This window comes from Macaca mulatta, chromosome 2 (assembly GCF_049350105.2).
Source record: "Macaca mulatta isolate MMU2019108-1 chromosome 2, T2T-MMU8v2.0, whole genome shotgun sequence".
NCBI classification, from domain to species: Eukaryota; Metazoa; Chordata; class Mammalia; order Primates; family Cercopithecidae; genus Macaca; species Macaca mulatta.
Window position 1 is genome coordinate 185,897,977 of NC_133407.1, and position 24,204 is coordinate 185,922,180.

General features: G+C 35.5%; 2 protein-coding genes across 2 annotated transcripts in view; both read right to left on the bottom strand.

Moving 5' to 3' along the window:
• The window catches only part of CRYBG3 (crystallin beta-gamma domain containing 3), a 532,216-nt gene that overhangs the window by 434,801 nt on the left and 73,211 nt on the right, over window positions 1–24,204 (bottom strand). The gene's annotated exons all lie outside the window — the stretch shown is intronic.
• The window catches only part of EPHA6 (EPH receptor A6), a 927,196-nt gene that overhangs the window by 237,003 nt on the left and 665,989 nt on the right, over window positions 1–24,204 (bottom strand). Inside the window, exons 9-10 of the mRNA XM_015129296.3 lie at window positions 22,787–22,857; window positions 19,627–19,752 (exon numbers count right to left, since the gene is read on the bottom strand). Of these exons, the coding sequence (XP_014984782.2) occupies window positions 19,627–19,752; window positions 22,787–22,857 (197 nt within the window). The remainder of the gene's footprint in view (window positions 1–19,626; window positions 19,753–22,786; window positions 22,858–24,204) is intronic.

The window sequence follows — 24,204 nt, forward strand, 5'->3', positions numbered from 1 at the left end:
CACAGGTGACTCACCCAGACATGACTGCAATGGAAAATTCTGTCCCCTGACACATATGGAGTAAGGGAAACAAAGCAATATAAAGTAACTCAAGCTAAGGGTCCACACGCACACTAGGAGGATGGGGTGCATCTAACAGAAATTCGCTCCTTATGCAAATGAGATGCCTAGGCCTCATCATTTTCTTATAAAAGCCTTTGCATTCAACTGTAAAAACGGCAACCCCTTCCACTTCTGGGCCCCCTATCCACTGTATGAAATATTTAAAATCCTGGAAATCAAAAGGATAACACTAAATGCTCTATAGCATAGAACTGTTTTAGAGACTTCCTTTCCCAGCATTCTGGAGAGTTGAAATTTTCCTTTACTTATCAAATGTAAGTCTTCCAATTGTTATATAAAAAAAAGTAGTAATAACTAAGGAAGTAAAATTTTATAAAATTTAGAAATATATATGTAAACGTAATGAAACTTTTGAATTTTTAAATAAGTATTTTCTAAAAGACCAGGTTTTAAAATTCATACTTAACATAAAATGAGAATTTGGACAATCATTAATGCCATCAGACTGTAACACTCTAATATAGGGGAATGGTGACAAAATTCGTGACTTATCTCAATGTTTGAATGTGAAAGTGAAATATCTCCCAAATATGTCTCCAGTTTATCATCACACACTGAAATCTCATCATTAAAAGTTGATTTCCAGCAATAAGATCATTCTGACTGTTTAGTACCAGATATTTTCCAAAGCGACTTCAAGCTTTAGAGCATGCTTTGTGTTTTGGTGCAGGGTAGAAGGAAAAGACTGATTCCTAACTGAGCACAAAAAGATAAGAGGCTTAGGTAATACTAGGTAAATAGTTTATGCTTTAGGAGGGAGAATGGTAAGTCAAACAAACTTTTTCAGCTCACAGTTTTGCCTAGGGAGCAAAATTTTAATCTTACATGAATTTGTGTAAAATTGGGTTTATCTGTTTTTTGGAATTATGTGTTTGGTAAAACTTTCAAAAAAAACTAAAACTTTGGATCTGAAATTTCCTTTGTGGGGAAAAACACTGACATAATTTATGTAATGAAAATAGGACAATTTAGTTTCCTATTTCTCCTGAGGTCAGTTTTTGTAATACATAATTTTCCAAAAACTTATCTCTTTTATCTAATTTTTACATTTATTGTAACATAGTTGTTTACAGTATTTTCCTATTGATTTTAAAATATTTTTATCAGCAATTACATCTTCTTCTCCTTTTTCATCTCTGATATTGTTTACTTATACCTTATGTTTTTCTTGATCTATTTTGTCAGAGTTTGAAAATTTTATTAGTGTTTTAAGGAAACAAATTTTTGTTTTCTTGTTATTTTGTTTTCTATTTGTGAAGGCTAAAGCAAATCCATCCTGCATAATAATCCACTATGTTGACTTTTTTTTTTTTTTTTTTTTTTTTTTTGAGATGGAGTCTTGCTCTCTCACCAGGCGGGAGGCTGGAGTGTAATGGCACAATCTCAGCTCACTGCAACCTCCACCTCCCGGGTTAAAGCAATTCCCCTGCCTCAGCCTCCCAAGTGGCTGGGACTACAGGTGTGAGCCACCATGCCCAGCTAATTTTTTGTATTTTAGTAGAGATGGGGTTTCATCATTTTTGGCCAGGATGGTCTCGATCTCCTGACCTCATGATCTACCCACCTTGGCCTCCCAAAGTGCTGGGATTATGGGCATGAGCCACCACACCCGGCCCATATTGACTTTTGATTAATGTTTATTCTGGGAAGGCCACTAAAATTTCCAGTTTTATTGTTACTTGTATAAGAGCAGGTACTTGCCCGGGCACAGTGGCTCACACCTGTAATCCCAGCACTTTAGGAGGCCAAGGTGGGTGGATCACCTGAGGTCAGGAGTTTGAGACCAGCCTGCCCAACATGGTGAAACCCCGTCTCTACTAAAAATACAAAACTTAGCCAGATGTGATGGCATGCGCCTGTAGTCCCAGCTACTTGGGAGGCTGAGGCAGGAGAATCACTTGAACCTAGGAGGCAGAGGTTGCAGTGAGCTGAGATTGCACCATTGCACTCCAGCATGGACGACAGAGAAAGACTCTGTCAAAAAAAAAAAAAAAAAAAAGCAGGTACTTACTGTAAATCTTGCTCTTAGGTCTAAACAGCCTCAATGTTATCATGCTCCAGTTGTCCTACATATCTCTTCTGAATCGCAAATACACTTTCTTTGTGGTATATAAGCCCTGGGTGTACGGGGTAACGTCATGAGGATCCATCATCTTGTCTCCATTGGAGACACAGACATGGCCTCTATTTGTAAGTCTCCATTAAATATTTCTTTCCGAGAAACTGGACTTGCCAGTCTCTTTCTTCATCCTCTCATCTTCCTCAGAATTTGGGGGTGGGTTTGCATAAGCCTGTGCACCCTGGACCACCATTTACTGTTTTTGATCTTATCTTTACCATTTCTTTCCTTCTACTTTCTTTCATTCCCTTTCTTTTTTCCTAAATTGTTAAGCTGGATTCTTAGCTCTTCAATATTCAGCATTTCTTTGTTTCTAAAACAAGCATTTTAAGGCTAGATATGTTTACTTCTAAAGTATCATATTAGTTGTGCACTGTAAGTTTTAAGATGTAGTTTTTTCACTATTATTTAGGTCTAGAAATTTTCTAAATTATATGAAAACAACCCATGAGTTATTTAAGTAAGTTATTTAATTACTTTGAAAACAATTCACGCATTATTTTAAAATATTTTAAATTCTCTGTTTTTTAAAGTTACTGTTCTATAATTTATTTCTAACTTAATTTTGTTTAGAAATGTGTTCTATAAAAATCTCAGCCTTTAAAATTTGTTACAAATTTCTTTATGACCTGGGACATGATCAATTATATTTTTTTTGTCTGCTTAAAGGGAGTATTATTCTGCAAATTTGAGTTTATTATTCTCTCTATATATTCATAAGATAGAATTTTTAAATTGTAACATTCAGATCTTCCAGCTTTACTCAACCTCTATATATTCATCAGACAGAATTTTTTAAGTTGTATCATTCAGATCCTCCAGCTTTACTCAATCTATTCCTTGGGTAATAGAAGTTATCAAAGAAAGCATAACAAAACTTTTGTCATATTGGCAGATTTCTCTATTTCTAGTTGTACTGTGATCGTCAATTTTTGTTTTACATTTTTTGAATATATTCTTATATAACTCATTGTTGAGAGGCACAAGAAGCTAAAGTTCTGAACTGTTATCCCAAATAGTAAGTGTTGGTTTCAAAATTATGAAATTATTACAAAGAGTAGGTAACCATTTGAGTTTGGGCATAGCTACTTTACAACTACAAAAAAAAATGGATATTTGTTGATACACTTTCACTTATGGCTTCCTATTATATGAAAATAATAATACCTAAGAATTAGCTACCATTTTAAAGGTTTTACTGGAATTACTTTATTTAACTATACTCCTTACTGCACTGAGTAATAATGAAACTAAAACAGATACTAGGGGCTTCAAGCTTGTTTAAATGAGCCACTTATAATAATAGATTTAATTAATTCAGGTATATCCTGAATATAGCTGTCATTTTGGAACCTTAGCAGGAGACAATGACACTCTTCTTCATAATGTCTACTACCATGGTATGGTTTGGATCTGTCTCTCCATCCAAATCTCATGGTGAATTACAATCCCCAATGTTGTAGGTGGGGCCTGGTGGAAAATGATTGGATTATGTGGGTGGAGTTCTCATGAATGGTTTAGCACTATCCCCGTGGTGCTGTTCTCATGACGCGAGATCTGGTAGTTAAAAAGTATGTAGCACCTGCCCCCTCACTCTCTATCTTGCCCCTCTCTGTCATGTGACATGCCTGCTCCTCCTTCACCTTCCACCATGACTCTGCATTTCCTGAGTCCTCCCCAGAAGCCGGGCAGGTATCAGCATCATGCTTCCTGTACAACCTGTTGAATTGTAACCCAATTAAACCTTTTTTTTTTTTTTTTTAAATACCCATTCTCAGGTATTTATAGGAATGTGAGAATGAACTTATACATACCACTCTCATGTTAGAGTGGATTACTGCTCTCATCATTATGATGATTCCAGCCTTAAGGATATGAAATGGCACACAGAACACAGAACTTGAAAAACTTTATCAGTTTGGCATTCTAGTTACATGCTTATGAAGTAGATCCTTAGATTTTTAATCAATTCAAAAAGCTATACTTTTGGGATGGAACTTACAACTTCAAATTCAATATATTTTGTGCATCCTCAAATTAGACATGGATAGCAGTAGCCACCAAAAATTAGACAGCACCATTTATCATGTCTGAAAGGGAATATAATGGAGTAACTCTGCTACTTGAGCTCTGCAAGAGTATCTGCTAAAACCACCTAAGTAACATCTAGTTGTGTTGATTAGATTAACAACTCAGTAAATGACTGGCAATTGCAAAATGATTACAAGTTTCAAATATGTTCTAAGTTTAACCATATTGTATTCTGCAGTCAAGAGTTAAAGAAAAAATATAGAATTAAAAAAATCAATAGGCCAATAGGAGGTAAAAGTAAAGGGAAATGCACTTGTAAAAACATGAGTATATAACATATAACTCTTTCAAATCAAGATTAGTAAACAGTAGAATTTTCAGAAAGTTTTTTTTTTTTTTTTTCAGGCATGCAGGACAGCAAGCAGAGCAGATAAGATGCTGAATATTTGTCATTGGTGGTGTTTCTCTTCTTTTGTAAATAATGGAAGGACAGGCAATTGCTTTGGATTTCATTGCACAGAAAATCATGAATAAAGGAAAATCTGACAGTGTTAATGTTCATTTTAGCGCAATAAATGAAAGCTGAATGTCACTTGTCATGGATGCTGTTTCTTTTTGATTGGAAAATAACAATAAAAAATGCACAACTAAAAAGTAAAATATATTGCATTTAGTCTCCATATACAAAATACATTTTATTTGAAATATAAAATTTATTTTATTTGAATAAGTTATATAAAATATAATATGATTATATTAGTATATTATATAATGATTATTGTTATTATATGTTGTATATTATAAAAATAATAATATAAAATATTATACACATATTATAAAAAAGTCACAGACTAGGCTGGTACCTTTAGGTAAACCAGATCAGCCTATTTCTCTAGTCATAATTTGTTACTGTGTTTAGTTTAATTAAAAGTACAACTTGTTCTTTAAGCAAAATATTTTGAACACTAGGAATTACTCATTGATTTTTAATGTTAAATATTTAAAGTTTATCTAGTAAGAGACATTGGAAACAATTATAGTATTCTTATTTCATGTTGTAAAAATGACATGGAAAAGGCTACGATTCAAGAGAAGGGGAGAAGTCAGAAATAAATATATATTAGAAGACTACATTTATATGTGAGGTTTCTCCAGTGCTTACCTCATTTTGTAGATCACTGAAAATGCGGTAGGCCTGGCTTCTGGTTAAGATGTTAGAGCAAACGTATGTTTATTGTGTTTCCAACTCTGAGGACCCTCTAAAAATAGGAAAGCAAAACACCTAGAGTAAATCCTCAGAAACAAAGAAGACAAGAGATGGGACTCCGGTGGAAGAGAATTCAGCAAATTTGTGAAGTAACTGAAGTGACTGGGAAATACTGTGGGTGTAGCAGGGCATAAAAATGGAACAAAAGAGATTGCCTTTGTTGACGGGAGAGAAATTAATGTGGAGGAAAACATACCTGGACTCCAGGCTTAGAGGCACCCATTGTAGCAAAGGGTGGGAGTAAAACATGGGCTCCATATAGGCAAAGGGTATAGTTTGAACGTTTTACAAGGAAGAGTTAATCACTAATGCCCATGGAATATCAAAAGAGTATTTTTAAGGAAAAAATGAATATTCCAAGGTAAAATAAAAGCCACATATTGGCATTTGAAGATCTCTAATAAAACAGTCTCCTTATCACCCAAACTGAGGCCCACAATAGACATGCCTACGTTCTGACACAGAGCCTCCACTCAGACAGAGCTTTACCTGTAAATATGAATGCAAAGCCAAGAATCACCAGATGTGTGAGAAGAGTTCCCAGTACAAAAGTGAGAGGCATGAATAATCTGAGAGAATCAAGAAAACTAGAATAAACAATAATGGTGTCTTACAAGATAGGCTTCATCGATCAAGAAGGATCTGGATGCTAAGAGAAATCATCCAAAAATTGGAGAGATTTCTGAAAATTAAAATGATAGCAGAAAAAATACTCAAAAGAAGTATCGGAAGGTACATAGACATAGTTGAAGAAGTCTGATAGAAAAATAGCATGAATCTGCACCTACAAAGACAAACCACAGGTAAAATATGTGAGTTTAATTCTTCAGAAGGTGAAGGCTCAATCTAAGGGTTGGATAAGGCTGAAGGCTCAATCTGAGGGTTGACTAATAGAAATTTCAGAGAGAATAAAGAGAACACAGGTGTAGTGTTTAAAGAGCTGAGGGTACAGCAGTGAACTAGAAAGAGAAAGGGGAAGACAGACAACAGGAAAAACAAAACCCATGTACATGTCAGTTAGTAATAATTACTATGGACTAAAGGCAGGGCAAGAGGGAAGGAGCGTATGGAAGGGGAATTGCTAGTTTATGAAGGACCTGAAAGGTCTCTGATGAATTTGCATTGTCACAGAAGTTGGAGGAAGTGAGGGAGTGGGGACGGAGCCATGATGTTACCGGAGCTAAGAGCTTCCCAGTTAGACAGAATGTCAGGTGCAAAGGTTTTGAGATAGGAGTGCATGTGGCAAGTTGAGGAACAATGACACCATTGTTGCCACAGCAATGAGTGAAGGGAAAGTTGGTGGAGATGCAATTGAAGAGGCAGTTAAGTAGGTGGCCAGGCTCTTACTTTGACTGGAACAGATCATGACTGGCAGGTTTTGATCAGAGAAGGACACAATCTGGTTTACTTTTCCAAGGGATCTTCCCGTTCTAGGGTTCCATGTTAGGAGAACATACCATGGAGTGGTGGAAGAAGGGAGGCTAGGAGAGGTGTTGGTGGATTGGCCAGGGTGGATGTTGCAAAGGGGTAAAATGAGCTTGGATCCTGGGGTATATTTGAAGGCAGAGCTGACAGGGTTTGTTGATAAATTGACATGCCACACAGAACATGCAAATCATGCTTCAAATGAGGGAAATTTGTAATCCTATCCTAAATAATGATTTCATGACAATAATCAATATTCACATTACTGTTGGTTCTGCTGAGGCAGTTGGTATTTTTCGGTGCATCAATGCACTTAGGTAATGGTAATTCACTTTCAGCCTACAAATCACAGAGGCTCAATCAGCAGCCAGAACACAGTCTATATACATCACAGAGTTGGAAAGTGACTGCAGACAGAAAGACTGACAGATGGCCAGAAAGAAAGCAAGCAACAGAGATAAATTCACCTAAGATAGGTGGAGATGGTTTCAGAAGTATCAATTGTACAAGTGCCAGAAGAAGATATTCTTATAGAAGTACGGCTTCATCAATATAAAGGGTTATTTGAAATGAAGTTGTGGTTAATAAAAGCATGAGCTATAACATCAGATTACTCTGGCTTTACTATTACAAGCTGGTTCACTTTGACCAAATAATTTAATCTCTTTAAATCTTAGCTTTCGTGTCCGTAAAATGGACATATGTGATCTTTGTGATTTATAGGGTTGTGATGATAAAAGGAATAATGATGCATGTAAAGTTCATCCCAGGCAGATGAACATTTAATAATTCTTGACTATTATTAATGCTAAAGACAGGCTTTTTTTTCCTGATAGGCTGAAGCAAGGAGGAAACCATGGACAAATATTTTGGCAGGGAGAGAATATCAGAGGTTTCCATGTGAACAAGGAACTGCATTAGACCACCTGGAAAGTCCATGTGCTTCACGCTTTAATCAATCCTCACAAAACACACTTTCCCATCCTGTGAATTCATTTCCTCCATCATGAAAGCAATAAGTGAGAAGCTATGAAATCACAATTGCCTGCCTCACTGCTGTGTCCATCTTTCAAAAAGTCAACAGAGCTGTTATTTTGACTTATTTCTGAATAAAGACTCATGAAATGCAGGGGGTGGGGAAACTTGGGAAAAAACTGACCATTTTCACTTTAAGATACTTACAACCCAGGGAAAAAGTACTGGCCATAACTGTAGACATTAAACTTCAGAGTGGCAGTTAAAATGCACATGGATTGGGGACAATACCTTGATCAGAGATTCTACAAAGAGTGAGAGATAGGCATCTACAAAATACAGAATTCAAATAATACAAAAACAATTGTCCCAATGAAGAAGAAAATTAGAGAGTACTAAATGATTGCTGCACAGAGAGCACTAAGCTCTTATGATAAGGGCACACAGCTAAATTGCAAGGCAAAACAAATCACAGACGTTACTGAGAAGGACAATAATTGTACCAGCTGATGTAATTGAGAAGGAAAAAGACATGGACAGGTTGAGAAATTTTATGTACAGAAACACCATGAAATTTAATAGGAATATTTATGAAATGGGAATATGAAAAGAATATAATGTTTGTATAGACATGTAAAGTATATATATCATATATTCTATATCATATATTCTCTGTATACTAGAATTTGTATAGATATGTAAAGAACATATATCATATATTCTAGTATATATTTCTAGAATATACATTCTTTACACATCTATACAAATTTATATAGGTATTACATATCTAGATCATTTTAACATATCTGTATCTATTCATATTTTTAAATAAGAATATGATATAGATGATTCATATTTATATATATGATTTACATAGATATACAGTGTAGACCTATAAAAATATAATATTGCACTCAAAAGTAATAAAGTCAATTGACAAGTCTAGAAATAGTCCTGGCTTAATAGAAACTCCTTTGAGAAAGACTGCTGGGGATAAGCTGGTAGTAAGCTCTCCCTATGCCAACAGTGCATGGCAGTTGTTCAAAAAGCAAATGCAAACTCAGGATGCATTAATTGAGGCACAGCAGGAAAGGTGCTATCCCTGTGTTCTCACACTGATTAGAAAACATTTGGAGTATTGGGTTCAATTCTGGAAAAGACTTAGAGAAAAACTCTAGATCTCCAGAGGAAGGTGGCCTGAATGATGACATATCTAGACATCATGTCGGATGGAAATGGTTGAAAGATTTAGACAATTTAGGCTGAACGAAGAAGATTTATGAGGTTTACATGTTGTTCTTTAAATATTTGAAGAGTAATGGTGTGGTGTGGAAGTAGGATTAGGTTTACTTTGTATAAGCTCAATTTTGCAGAACGAGTACCAGTAGGCAGTGTTGTAAGATCATGTACCAAGTTATAAGGAAGCACATTTTTGTTTTTTTACTCATGAATATCCTGGATTTATTGGAACTGTTCCCAAGGGAATTGGCTATCTTGGAGGCAATGAACTCTTTCATTGGTGGTGTTCTGATAAATGCTGGATGGTCAGAATCTACTTTATCTCATTTGCTTTTCACAACAATCATGAAGGAGCAAAGGTATTTTACTTTTATTTCACAGACAGGGAAATTACAGCTCACAAAGGTAAATGGGTTAGTTCTTGTTCTCAAAATTTAAACTGAATTTTCTCCCCCAGTGGATGAGACGTTTGAAGAACAAATATAAAATGACTCCAAATTTTAGGGACAAGATCAGGAAAAGATGAGACAGGTTAGAAAGTGTCACTTACTGTGAGGAAAGGTTATGAGATTCTAAGCAGAGATGGATTAACTGGTTATCAAAGGTGGAAATAATTTTTGGGGAAGAAACCCTCCCTATTTATGACATAAATATTATTTCCTGATAAAATTAAGGTATTTTTCCATTGTAATCAGGGAACAGCGGATACACAAGTTACATTGATGTCAATACAAGTTGTGATAAAATGTCAAATACTTGGTTTTAAGAAAAGGTGCTTAACATCTGTTGGAAGAATCTACTACAAAGGTAACCCTTGATAGGTACATCCCGGCCTAAGCAATGAAGCTTCAACTGCACATTGAACAGTTTGATTTTTAGCATTCATATTAATTTTTTGATACCTTTCTTATAGTCTTAACAGCAATCACATCAGCATATTATCTGAAAAGTAACTGAAACTGTACCATCTTTATAGATTTTACTCAGGGAGACCTATTGTTCCTCTCTCTGTTTCCCTGTGGCTACACCACTCTCTGGACACATGGTAACCATGTGATACTCTGCTTTAGCTCTTGGCCTAAACTCAGCTCTAAGTTCAGACAGAGCTCTCCAAGGAAGTCAAACCTAGCAGGCATATCCTTTATGAATTTACAATTTTTATCCTTTCATTCAAAATTCACTCATACAGACACTCGGATAACAGTGAGTAAATATTTCATCAGGTAATATCTTGCTTTCTTCCTGATCCAGCACGCGCGTGTGCGCGCACACACACACAGAGGACTAAATTGTGTCCCACCAAAATTTATACATTGATGCCCTAACTCTCTATGTGACAAAATCTGGACATATGGTCTTTGGGAGGAAATTAAGGCTAAATGAGGTTTTCAGAGCCAGGCCCTAATCTGATAAAGACTGTGATCTTATAAGAAAAGGAAGATATATCTCTTCTTCTCTGCCATGGGAGGACAAAGCAAGGAGGCTGATCTCTGCGACACAGAAGAGAGCTTCTCCAGAACCTGACTGTGTAGGCATCCATCAAACTCCAGTGTCCAGAACTGTGAGAAAATAAATTTGTGCCTTTTAAGCCACCCAATCTATTTTGTTATGACAGCGAAGCTGACTAACACACACACACACACACACAAACACATTTACATGTACGTATGTATACATGCACATACACATACAGATCCATACTCTTTTTTACTTTTCTTTGCCCAATAAAAGTAAAACATCTTTCCTCTTTTCTTTAATCACTTTACACTTTGTCATTAAAAAGTCATGAAACTAAAAAGCCACTAACTATTATTCACAGCCAAAATGCATTCACATTAAAAAAAAAAAAAAAAAAAAACAAGGAAAAGCTTATGTTTTGAAGAGAAATTGGATATAATAAAGATCCAGTGTCATCAAACTCTAAATACTTGAAAATGGCCTAAATTTCTCTTAATCTCCACACCGTTTATTTTACCATCGCTAATGTTCTTTCCATCTAGACTACCTTTTCTACAGCTTGACATTCCTTATCTTTAACAGTATATTTAAATGCCTAATTCAGTCTTTCTAGTGCAATCTGATCTCCCAGTATACTGTGATCTTTACGTTCTTTGAACAATTTATATGTATGTTTTCTTCACTTATTATCTATCTTGTCCTTTCTTTCCTCCTTTCTACTTCTTTCTACCTTATATATTATACTTTCCTTAGCTTACTGCTTAGTGCAAGATGCTCCATTATTCATGGTTTTTGTTTGTTTGTTTGTTTGTTTTGGTTTTTTGAGACTGAGTCTTGCTCTGTCACCCAGGCTATCAGGCTAGAGTGCAGTGGCACTGTCTCAGCTCACTGCAATCTCTGCCTCCCTGGTTCTAGAGATTCTCCTGCCTCAGCCTTCTGATTAGCTGAGATTACAGGTGCCCACCACCACACCTGGCTAATTTTTGTATTTTTAGTAGAGATGGGGTTTTACCATGTTGACCAGGCTGGTCTCAAACTCCTGACTTCAAGTGATCTGCCCACCTTGGCCTCCCAAAGTGCTGGGATTACAGGCGTGAGCCACCATGCCTGGCCCATTATTCACTTTTGTAAGCCTTTTATTTAACCCAAGGCTGATTAACTAACACTGTTAAGAAAACATTACTATCATTCATTAGGGGTGCAAAGCAAAAATAGTCTTAGAGATAAAATAGTAAATAAATTCATAATTTGTTATTCATATTACGCTTGAAAAAATAATGATTCACTTAAAAAAAACTATAAGCCATGTGGTAGATAGTAAAAAAAATGGTCATGAATTCCTCCCTATCCTATATGTATGCCCTTTTGCAATGTAATTTTGCTGTTTCTATTAAGCAGTAAAATCTATTTTTCTACCTTGTTAAATCTGGTCTGGTTTTGTGACTTGCTTTGATCAACTGAATGTGTCAGAATTAAGTTTAGAGACAAGACCTCCAGTGGCCTTACAACTCTTGCTCTCCGCTTGAAACACTGCCTACACATGCATGGTGGCTGCAGGATTAATGATAGCCATATGGCCTACTCAAACATCTCACAGGACCGACATTATGTGTCCTTAGGGGTATGAGGCAACTAGGCCTGTGGATGACTGGGTCTCTGTGACAATGAGACCTAAAAACCCTGGATACACAAGTCCATCTCAGCACAGATTCAACTCTCATAAACCTTAACAAAAGCATACCATTACAAGAAGAGACTAAACTCCCTTTATGAAAGAAACACCTAATAATTGACCTGCACTGAATACAGGTACAAGAAAGTGGGAGGAACGTCCTAAACTCTGAGAATGATCTCCAGACAGAGACCCTCCTGGTCAGTTGATCATCTGACCCCTCAACTGTACCTGACCCATGCCACTGGCCTGCTCCCCACTATCCATCTTACAAGAGCACTGCCAGAGCAAACTGCTTGAGTATCAGAGAGTGTCAAAGACTCATCTTTGACATCTTTGATGTGAATTGGACTGAAGGGGAGAAATCACTCCTGGGAATGTTGGCTAATTAGGACCACTTTAGAGCTTCAAACATAATGAAACAATACTATATGTAGTAGGAAACTTTTAAGATGGCCTGCGATGATCCCTGCATCCTGGTATTCCTATCCTTGTGTGAGCCCTTCCCTTCAGTGTGGGGTCTAGTATCATATTTATAGTCAATAGAATGTGCAAAGATAACTTGCTGACACTTCCATGATTAGGTTATAAAACACTTGACTTCCGTCTTACTAGCAGACTTTCTTGTTGGCTTTGATGAAGCAAGCTGCCACGCTGGAGAAGCCCACATGGTAAGAATCTGAGCGTGTTCTCCAGCCAGCAGCAGTGAGGAATTAAGACTGTCTGCTCAACAACCCTCAAAGAACTGTATCCTGACAGCAGCTATATACATAAGTTTGGATGTGGATCCTTGCCCAGCTGAGCCTTCAGGTGAGACCACAGTCCCAGCTGACACCATGATTGCAACCTTGTGAGCAACTGTGCAGGAGCTAAGCCATTCCTGAATCCTGAGCCACTGAAACTGTGAGATAATAATGTTCTCGTTTTAAGTTTTAGGGTAATTTGTTATGCAGCAAAAGATAACTAACATACTCTAGCAATATAAGGGTTAAAAGTTGTTGCTGTTGATATGTGGGTCTTTCTCATCTGTTGATTTTTAGCCATAAGCGAGAACATCATTCTAAGATGTACCCAGTCTTGCTTACATCCTTGGAGAACTCTTTTGAAAACAGGGATCAAATTTCCTTCATTTCACCTAATATTTTAGTAATACACAAACTAGAAGAAAAAGATTAAAAGTATTTGAAAAATAACTTCTTCGTAAGTTATAAACATCTCTTCAAAATTACTTCCCGTTACATAAACTCAATTCAAAATAAAATATCAATGTAACATTTTCTGTATAAGTCTGTATTTTACTATATAAATGCAAAGGCATATAATAAATTTTATAATTTTGGTCTATCAGGTAAATTGTTAATATAAAGTAATGTAACAATTGTAATTCCCAAATGTCCTCTATGAATTTGTTTTTCTGTCTTATTTTTTATTTGCATATATTATGCATTTGATTTTATATTAATTGTCATACTTCATTAAGATTTTTTTGGCAACCAGATAAACATAGTCATGTAAAATCATTACTTAGAATAATTCAATATCCTTTTGTCGTTCATTTATTTACCCATTATTTATTTTTTAAATAGTTTAAGAATGCTATTTATTTATTAAACTAGCACTTATCAAACAATGACTATGATGAGGCAACTTGCAAGTTTGGGAAATCTGTATGTAAGATAGAAAAGGGGTACTAAATGATTCAAAATAAGATGTAGAGTGTTGAAAATACATAAACAGTCCTGAAATTAACACAAATTAATTGAAAGTCTATTAAATTGATATACAGTCCTATTTCTGACAGTACATCTACTAATTTCTTAGATGTACCAAGAATAAATTGATAGACTTCTGTAGAACAGTTTTACATTAAGATATTTAAATAATTTTTCCTTTGCTTCTCATCTTATGACTTGAGTTTTTTAGCAAATAATAAACACATACCTAACAAATATAATGTCCTAAATGTAAAAAAATAAGTTTTGAGTTTAATTAAAAAGAAAAAGAGTTTGTTGACATGGATATAACTCAATGTACTAAGAAAAATAAAATTTCAGTTCAATTACCAATTTTCAACTAACTCTGAAAAATATAAATATTATTCCAGTTACCTAAGGCATTGACTGTTGAATTCTGCATGGGCAGATATTCATATCACAAAGTATATCGAGGGTTGGGCAGTAAGTGTTCATTTCAGCAGTCAAAACTGAATGTAAAAACTGTATTTATTTTTTAATCCTTTAATCATTTCTAATCCTTTTATTAATCTTGTAAGATAGCAGTTATTATTATGAATCTACTTGATACGTGGAGCAACCCAAATCTCTGAAAGATATCTAAATTGCTAAAGTTTACAGAATGAGCTAGTAGCAAAGCTGTGACTCAAATCTGAGTCTGTCTTGCTTCAGTCTTTGCTTTTATTCATATCATAACATAGATGGAGAATGGGTAAAGCTGATCTTTCCTTACATCATTTGATTTAGAAAGCTATGAAATTATTCAGTAAAAGGCACAAGGCCTTGCCAAAATCTGTTGTTGATCTTATTCTCAGTGTACTAAACATGCAAAGTTTTCAAGAATACACAAGAAAATTAATCCGACCTCTACCATAAATCCTTTAAGTTGATGGACAAGAATGAACCTCATTTCTAAGGTGGTCATCTCATCTAAATATAGAGAAAATGAGTCATAAACACAAGGTTTTAAAAAATGTATATAAAGAGAATTGTAAAACCACATCTGGAATATTGCCTACATTTGTCATTGTCATGTTACAAGAATGTATAACACAACTGTAAAAGAGAAACAAAAATAAAGTTTCTTTAAGATAACTAAAAAATAATATATTTTAGAGTAGAAAAAAGAGGCCTGCTGTGTTGAGAGTGGCAAGGGAATTAGAAGAGGCACATGAAGTGAACATTATGCCTTGTATAATATCAAGAGGAAATGTGACTTCAAACCAGATGGAATAACAGAACTGAAATACTAGGCTTGACACTCACTTTTATATCCTTTTTGTTGTCCTTTTGACTTTCTTTTACCTGCAGATAACTGCTGAGAAACCAACAGTTAAAACCTCCTGGACTATTCTAGGAAGAGAAAAAAATTGGTGACACTAAGCCAGAAGAGAAGGCTGATAGTGGAGGCCATAATGAGTTTTGTATAGATAAAGGGATAGAATATGAATGACAGGAAGATATTATGTATTTCCATTGAGACTAGGGAAAGACGGAAGGTCAAATTTAAGAAGGGTGCCCTATGGGCTTAGAGACACAAGATTGATTTTTTCAATGGAATAATGTTTCAAAATTAAACTCTGCCAGGCAAGTTGTTCTCATACTGGTTTAGGTTCAGTAGTGCACTGAAAGACGGACAGTTTTCAATGACCTTTTTCAGACCATGATTAAAATTGTTTACCAGTTTTCTCATATCTTGCAAGATATGTATAAAATAATGATTCTCCCCTAATCTGACTTGGCTGTTTTAGCCTGGGAGTTTCTGTTTTACAGTCCTTTGTCCACAGAATTTCATTTTATAATGCAAAAAAAGTCAAAGGAGATAGATGATCTTGATAGTTTCTTATGCAACAGAGCTGCTCACTTTATTTAAATGGAAATGTGCATTTTCATGGAAATTCAGGCCAATATTGATGAACGAAGATAAGCTGCCACTATTAAATAGAAGAGTGATACACACACACACAAAAGCACCCTAGAAAACTTATAAAAGAGTGAAATTTACAGGGAAAGATGGAGAATGTTAAGAATATATGTACAGAAAAATTAAATTTTTATGGTTCAGTTGCACAGTATTTCGATGGTTACTAGTCGAAAATCTCAGGACAAAGATTGAGGAAGGCAGCCTTAATACATATATCTTGAGAAGCATAGTGATTTAATATGAAAAGATTAAGTGGCACATTATCTTTTACAAGTAAATATTAGCCATCTAACAAACATTGTTCAGTGAATGTGTTAAGAAATATCACGGGTCAGGTGTGATATGCTTTTTGTGAAAATGTTAATGTGGGTGTTTTACATTTATTTTTGATAACTCATTTAAGAAAGATTTAATGATTGTATATTGTGCTTTTCCAACTAGACATCTGAAAATTAATCTTAACTGTTGCTTTGCATGCATGTCTTGCATCTATAAGAGATGGAGGTCTCGTATATTTTTCCTTGGCAACGAACTGTGAATCTAAGTACTCCTTTCCATTCCTACCGTCTTAATTCTTATGCCTTAATTCTGCCTGAATATCCTTCACTTGACAATTGTCACAACCTGATATCTGGCCTCTCTCATCTTCTCCACCCCATTTCATCTCTGTCCAGCATCTAGACTACCACTTAAGTCACTTAATTTACATTTCCAAGGGGACTACTTAAAGGACAAAGATGAAGAAGAAATAGAGTCTGAGAAGAAACAGTCAATAGCTGGGAAAAGAAAATAAAGGATACGAGGCAATCTAAGAAGGTATGTATAGTTACAGATTGGGAAAGTAACCAGAGGTACACAGATACTACGTAACAACTGGTTCTTCTTCAACTTGAGTAATGTTTTGTCCACACTGCTGGTATGGAAAATATGCACACTTCACACATTCACAAAAATAAAGTTTTAGAAACATGACTGCTATGGTTTGAATGTGTCCCCTCAAATGCACACGTTGGAAATGTAATCCTTAATACAACCGTGTTTAGAGGTGGGACCTAAAGAGGTAATTAGATCATGAGGGCTGAGCCCTCATGACTGGATTAATGCAGCAGGCTTGTTTTAAAAGGTGGAGATCAGCCCCCTTTTTCTCTCCCTCACCCATGTGATGTCTTCCACCACGTTATGATGTAGCAGGAAGACCCTCACCAGATGTGGCCCCTCAATCTTGACTCCAGCCGCCAGAACCTTGAGCCAAAAAAACTCTGTTCAATATAAATTACCTGGTGTGAGGCATTCTATGAGAGCAGCATAAAAGGGCTATAACAATGATCTAAAGGAATAAATTGACAGAGCAGTACTGGCCAGGGGCACAAAGAGGCAAGTTAGGTTTTAACACTTTTTCATTATTTTTCCGAATATGGACAGTAAAAGGACTCTTAGCATATTGTTTGAAAGCTGAAACAATCAACGACGAATACAGATTTAAAAAGAGACCCCAATCTATAGGAATAACTACATGGTTTAGATAGTCTGTCTTTGTCAAATGAGATAAATCCCATTATGACTTATTAGAGTTCTGGGAAGGCAGGTGGAATAATGAAACTAAAATAATCTCTTTAGTAGTTAAGTTTTGCTTTTGCAGTAACCATTATACTTTCTTAAGAGGAAAATTTATATTTTAGTTGAAAAAATCCCAAAATAAAAGAAACGTTTAATTTCTTCTTATTCTTTATACTTCAGATACTTGATTTTATCTCTCAACATTATGATTTCACACACTGGCATTTTGTTACGTTGTAGCACAAAGGGCTAAAACAGAAATTGCTTCTCCTGTGTCTATGTGAGTATTGAACAAGACAGTATAAAAAGACATATCAGTTTTTCTCAGGTGCAAGAACAAACATTGTGTGCAATGGAGATTACTCAACCTCCTCTCTTCTCTATCCCTTTGCTGTCTTAAGAAAACAAACTCCAAAGCTAAATGAATATAATTCAATCACTCTTCTCAATTATGCTTGCTGATGTGCTCTTTGTTCAGTGGAAGAAGATAGAGAATCTGGTTCCATTTCAGGTCCTCAATCTTTCTGGTATGGCAGCTTCTTTGGCTGAGAACATAAAGATTATGAACATAAAGGCCCTTGTGGCAGCTTTCAGAGGGAGACCCAGCCACGCAGGAGATGAGGTGATCTACGGTACATAGGGAATGGAGTGAAATCAGGAAGAACTCTCTGCAAATGTGCCTGAAATTCTTGAGGTAGTTCTACTCTCTGTGTAACAGGATTAGCTTCATGAGTATGTGACTTGTGCAGTCACATAGAGCCTTGAGTTTAGGTGTGCCCTATAGTTGGTTTAGTTCTCTGTTGTCACCTTCTTGAAATTCCTAATAAATTTTTAACAAGAGACTCTGTATGTTTCAGGGTATACTGGGTCCTGCAAATTATGTAGTTTGTCCTTCTGGGTGAAAAAGGACTTTGAAAGAAACAGAGGATCATCAGCTGCTTTCTTTTGGCCTTTGTAAAGACATGACACCTGGCTGGAATGCCCATGCTTGCATCTGTTCTGCTGTTTCCAAAGGATTAAACAAATCTCCAGCATCTAGAGGAGACCTATGTTTCCCATTAAGATCCAGTCTCCCTTCTCTAGTTTAGGAAAACAGCCCCCCCGCATAAATACATGCATTTTAGCTGCATACATGGCAGCCGTCAGCAATTCTGTTTCCAAATTCTCTAGCACTTAAATGTGTCCATGTTATTGTTATTTGGACCATTGAGATGTGAATACTGTGTTTGGAAGTTTCAGGTTATTGCCTTAAAAGCAAAACCAGAGAGACTGATCTATTTCCTTTTCCTTCTCACAGGCAGGAAGGCAGATGTACTGGTGACCCAGCTTTGGTCATTTAGAGGAAGAGGGCATGCTAGGGGAAGGCAGAGCCAAGAATAGAAGGAACTTGGGCCTTGCAAGTCCCCCTGAATGAGAGCTCCGCAGCCAGCATGGACTATGCACTTTGGGTCAAGCATCTGAAAGAGGAATAAATCTGTATTCTGGAGTCTCTTTGTTACATCGGCTTAGGCTCTGCCCTTACCAATGTACAGCATAAATTCCTGTGTGGTGATTTACAAGAAATTTATATTTATTCAGAATAGGTAAATAATAAAGTGTTCTAAGTATTAGAAAATTCTACATAGCAAAAAACACTAATTTGCATTAAAATGACATAAAACTACACTGAACCAAATTTTCTCTTTGGTGATTCTCAGAACTTTTCTGTGTCTTGCAGAGGCTCATGGTCATCATTTTAAATACTATTATAATTATAGTATATGTCTATAGATGTTGGCGCTCGAGTAAATCTATAACCTTATGACAAACTCCTAAAAACTCTAGTTTCATTGTAATTTATCTCCACTATTAAAAAAGGCCATAGAATGTTAAAAGTAACTTTTGTGAATGTTCTCAGTATTTGGAAACAAAAGGACACTCAGTATACTTAAAACAAACAAACAAACAAACAAACAAACAAAACCATATACAAGATCACTTTACTTCTCACTTGTTAAAACTTTTCAATGACCAAAACTGCCAAGATATAAGATAGTATGTTGATAAACCAGTTACAAAGAAATTAAGGAATCTTTTGTTCAAAAGCGTAGATTTGACATTTACCTGCCCCAATGACTCTCTCAATGCGAATTCTTGAGGGATCAATCTCCTTTGCAAATTCATGAACTGCTAGGGATGGGTCTTCGTATGTATCTGGATCGATGTAAGTTTTAATTCCCGGGAAGCGCACTGCAACAACAACAACAAAACGATTGATTTAGTTTGAGTATCTCTGTAGTCTACATCTTGTGAACATTTAAAACGGGGAATGACATACTGAAGTAGTCAGTCTTATTAATGACTTAAAGTCTCTCTTTTCTTCCTGTCCCACGCTCTGCCCATATGAAAGCTTTGACTACAAGGGTCAAACATTTATTTACCTCACGGTTAATGTAGAATGACCTGGTGGATTCCTAGAAAGTGAGCTGACAGATTCCAGAAAACACATGTCTCATATTTCTGTAAAATGTTTAGTCAGCTCACTCGTTCACTAAACTTCCAAAACAGTCCACATCTGCTCTAGCTTGGGGAATGGGAAAAATGAGGCATAAGCCTCCCTCCAAAACAAGGAAGCCCATTAGGGTCCCTCCTGTACCTTTTGTACTCTACGGCATTAGGTTTCATGAACTCATACCCTAGTCCTGTGGTCTCTCCCTTTTCCAGAAAACCTCAAGCAGTAAAGAACTGACTCCATGGCATAGAAGCAAGAAAGGCCAGTAGGGATAATGGCCGTTTTCTGTATTCACATAGTGGTTTCCATGGACTGACTAACTACACATAGTGCTGAAAAGGATCAGCTTGTCTATCCTGGTGGGAAGGATAGAAATCAAAGGCCCAAATCTGGTCATTGGTTGTATGTCTGTTGAGCTTCATTGGTGGGGATGGAGTGCTCACAGCCTACGGGCAGTTAGGATGATGAGAAAGGATGGCTAGAAAACATGAATGCGTGGTTGTATGTCCATTTGTGAGTATCCAAAGAAGTCACAGACTGCCTCTGCCCATGAATATCCCTCTGTTTTGCTCATTTATGTATTTCTTTTTCTTTTTTTTAGAGAAATGGCAGTCTTGCTACATTGTCCAGGCTGGCCTTGAATTCTTGAGCTCAAGTGATCCTCCTGCCTCAGCCTCCTGAGTAGCTGAGACTATAGACACAAGCCACCCAGCTAGCTCATTAATTTCCATTTTCCACTTTAGATCTCTAGACAGGAGGTCATTTCTTACATATCTTTCTATCTTTCCAACTATCTTTGGTATGGTTTTTACAGGCAATAATCACACAGAGAGCCTTTATTGAATACAGACTAGTAGGGATTAAAAGACCAATGTGAAGTTTGTGGCAGAGTGGATGGTATTTTGGTTTTGTTACTTCTTAGATTTTGAAAGCCATATAATAACCAGCGTTAACTGTTTTTTGACTCTCCTTGCAAAACAAACAGACAAAAAAATCAAAAGCAACAAACAAAAGGTAATAAAGTTTAGAGGAGGTATTGAAATGCCCAATATTAGCAGCAATTTGCTTCCTTAGTCCTTCTATGCCCATTGCCTTCATTTATATATTTGGTCTTCTGTCTTCTTAGTGCTACATATGGACCATGCGAAAATTAATATTTCTGAAATTAGCACCAGAAAAGCATATTTCTAGGTATATCCAGACCTGACACTAATTTTAACATGTCATGCTTTTCTTGACTTCTCAAAGTATACACTGGAGAAAAGGAGAACAGATAGTCTCTACCTCTATTTTATATTCCATATGATATTTTTATAACAACTTAGTAGAATTTGTGATTTCAGACTGAGTTCTATAACCTCAAACCTAATAGCCACTACTAATTATTAGTGGTTTCTAATCAGATATGTCGTCGTGTTGATAATATTATGTTAGACACAGATAACAAGCATCATTTAGTAACTCATATGTGGTTTTAACTATTAAACTATTCAATTATTTAAGGTGGTACGCATTTCTATAGAATAAGACTAGTAAATATGACTTTTTTTCCATATAAACATGATATGTGTAGTAAAGAGGAAAATAAACAACCAAACTGAATTCCAGTTTTGAATACCTGGTTACTAATTTAACTTATCGTCTTCTTAAACATCAGTTGGTTAACTTTCTTCTACCTCCTTGGCTGTCTTGTTTTCATTGCTTCGTGCTGGGCCCATCTGGTTTGGTTTATGCTAACCTGACTCTTGGAAAACAGATAATAAATGCCTCAGGAGCACCTTCTCCCTCTGCATATCAATACTAAATGCCCTGTAGTGAATCTTAAGGTTGCCCAGAGTAAGTCATCAGCCCAGGTGTCTGGATCCAGGTTTCTGCAATCTGTTTATAGCCTTTCCGGGTTATCCCAGGCCAGATATCAGTTCTCTCAGCTCTGCCAGTCCAGTAAGACTCAAACTTACTATATAAACACTCCTCACTTAAATCCTTTCCCTTTCCTGGAGGGTGGTATAGATTGAAATGTCCTTTATTATCTTTTGCTCAATTTGAAATAAAAGATAAATTAAAACAGTTCAGTTGCTTTGCATATTATCTCTACACTGTGGTTAATTAGAGAACATCCCTTTCTTGTTAATCCAGTGTCTCACAATAGAAAAACTGTCTTGCTGAAGTAGTTTGCAATTTGGAGGTGGAGGTGGAGGTGGATGTTGAGGAGGAGAAGTTGTCAATTATCAAACCAACTATAGTGGTAATTATAGGCTGCTTGGGAATAGATCTCTCAAATGAATATAACCTTGTAGTCAACCCAAGGATTTCATACATATTCTAAGAGTTAAAGAGCTGATATTCTTTTTTAATATTAATGAATTGTAAATTGATTTGTTATATATTTAAAAGACAGTCCCTACAAGAAGGAATAAAGATTCCCTAATATTTATTTCTATGTCTAATGCTCCACTAGATAAAAACCAACTCATGTTTTGGAGCCATTGTGAGTGGTAAATAACTTGATAAAATCAGACAACTATTATTTTTAGCAAATTCAGTCTGTTGTGTTTTCCAGCAAGCAGAATTGGGAACAAGGTAATGTTATTTAATGAGAAGCAGGTGCAACTCTCACCAACAAACCTGGAAACCAGATGAAAATTCTTAATGCTGAAAGGTTGGAAGAGATTTTTTTTCTTTTGTTTTTCAACTCAATAGATAGCATTTGAATGAACTCCTGAAGTGCTGGAACAGTACAAAATAATGAAAGAAAGTCACTGCGCTACTTACAATGCCCATTCTGTAAGTGGTTTCTTCTCTTCTCTTCTGACTTCATCTTGGCTTTTATGTACCATTGACATCTTTTAAAAAGATAAAAAGAAACTTGTTTTAAGAAGTATGCTGGATACAAAGCAAAACCAATTAAAATACGTATAATCTATGAACAAAGTTCTTGTCATACAGACCACTTTTACAATATCTTTATAACGTGAAAATATTCTATATAAGGATTTTTATGTACATTGAAACTAGTCCTAGAATAAAATACTGTCAAGTAGATGGATTTGCAAGACAGGAGTCTTAGAAAATATTTAATAATCTGCCATAACCATCCCTTATATGACTACTAATAGCTAGAGTTGGTATAAAAAAAAATTAAAAGTCAGAATAAAAATGTATTTTGAGTCAGTATCTCAGAAATGTCTACAACTGTCTTCCATTTTCATTGCTAAACAGCAGGACGGTTCAGCAGTTTTATTTTTTAATATTTGGAATTTTGTAGAGGCATGTTCTAGTCTCCCTGTGGATCATGCTCTCAAGAGTTCTTCAATATGAGTAAATTCTTCAACATCCATATGATTTGATGGTATATCAAATTTCTACTGGATAAACAAAGTATATCTGTGTTACATAATTCAGTCTTTCAATGGGAATTTTGCCTCAAATTCTATGAAAAGTTGAGTATTTATTCAGAAATGTCTTACAGTTTTTATAGAATATTTTTCAATGAGTGCTCCCCTACCAAAGTGCTTAAGCGATACTACAAAATATATATTTTTTCTATTTTATGGAATTGAAATTGTTCTCTTCAATGCATGGAATGTTAAAGCAATTTCTGATGAAATATAAATTGGCAAACATATAAACTGAAAGCTGAAAATAATTTAGCACAATTTTTTTTCTTCATCATTTAATTCTCCTTTTAAGTGGTATTTCTATTCTGTTCCAGGAATCCCAAATAAAGATAATATTTGAGCCCAACTCTCAAGTTTATTAGGCAACACTTATTTAGCCTGCAAAGATTGAAATGTTTTCTTTTGTGTTCATCATATTTATGTGTTAAGGAAATATTTTCTGATGCCTTAATGAAATGCTTTGCCACATGTGTATGTGCTATTTAAATCATTGTTTACCGAAATACTCTATGAAAAAATAAGGCCTTAACTTATGTTCTTGATACATATAACTGTATACAATTTTGCAATATAGTGAATCATCATTAAATTTCTTTTAAATGTACAGATGATTTTTTCTATTGTAAATAATATAATACTGATGTTAAATAAAATCACATTTAAGAAATTACTCCCTCCTTCAAAGAAACTTTGAAAATGGAAAACAAAAATATTTCTGAATCAAAATCAACCATCATACTTAATTTTCCACAGTATAGTTACATGATATAATTTGTATCTTTGGAGTTAAGA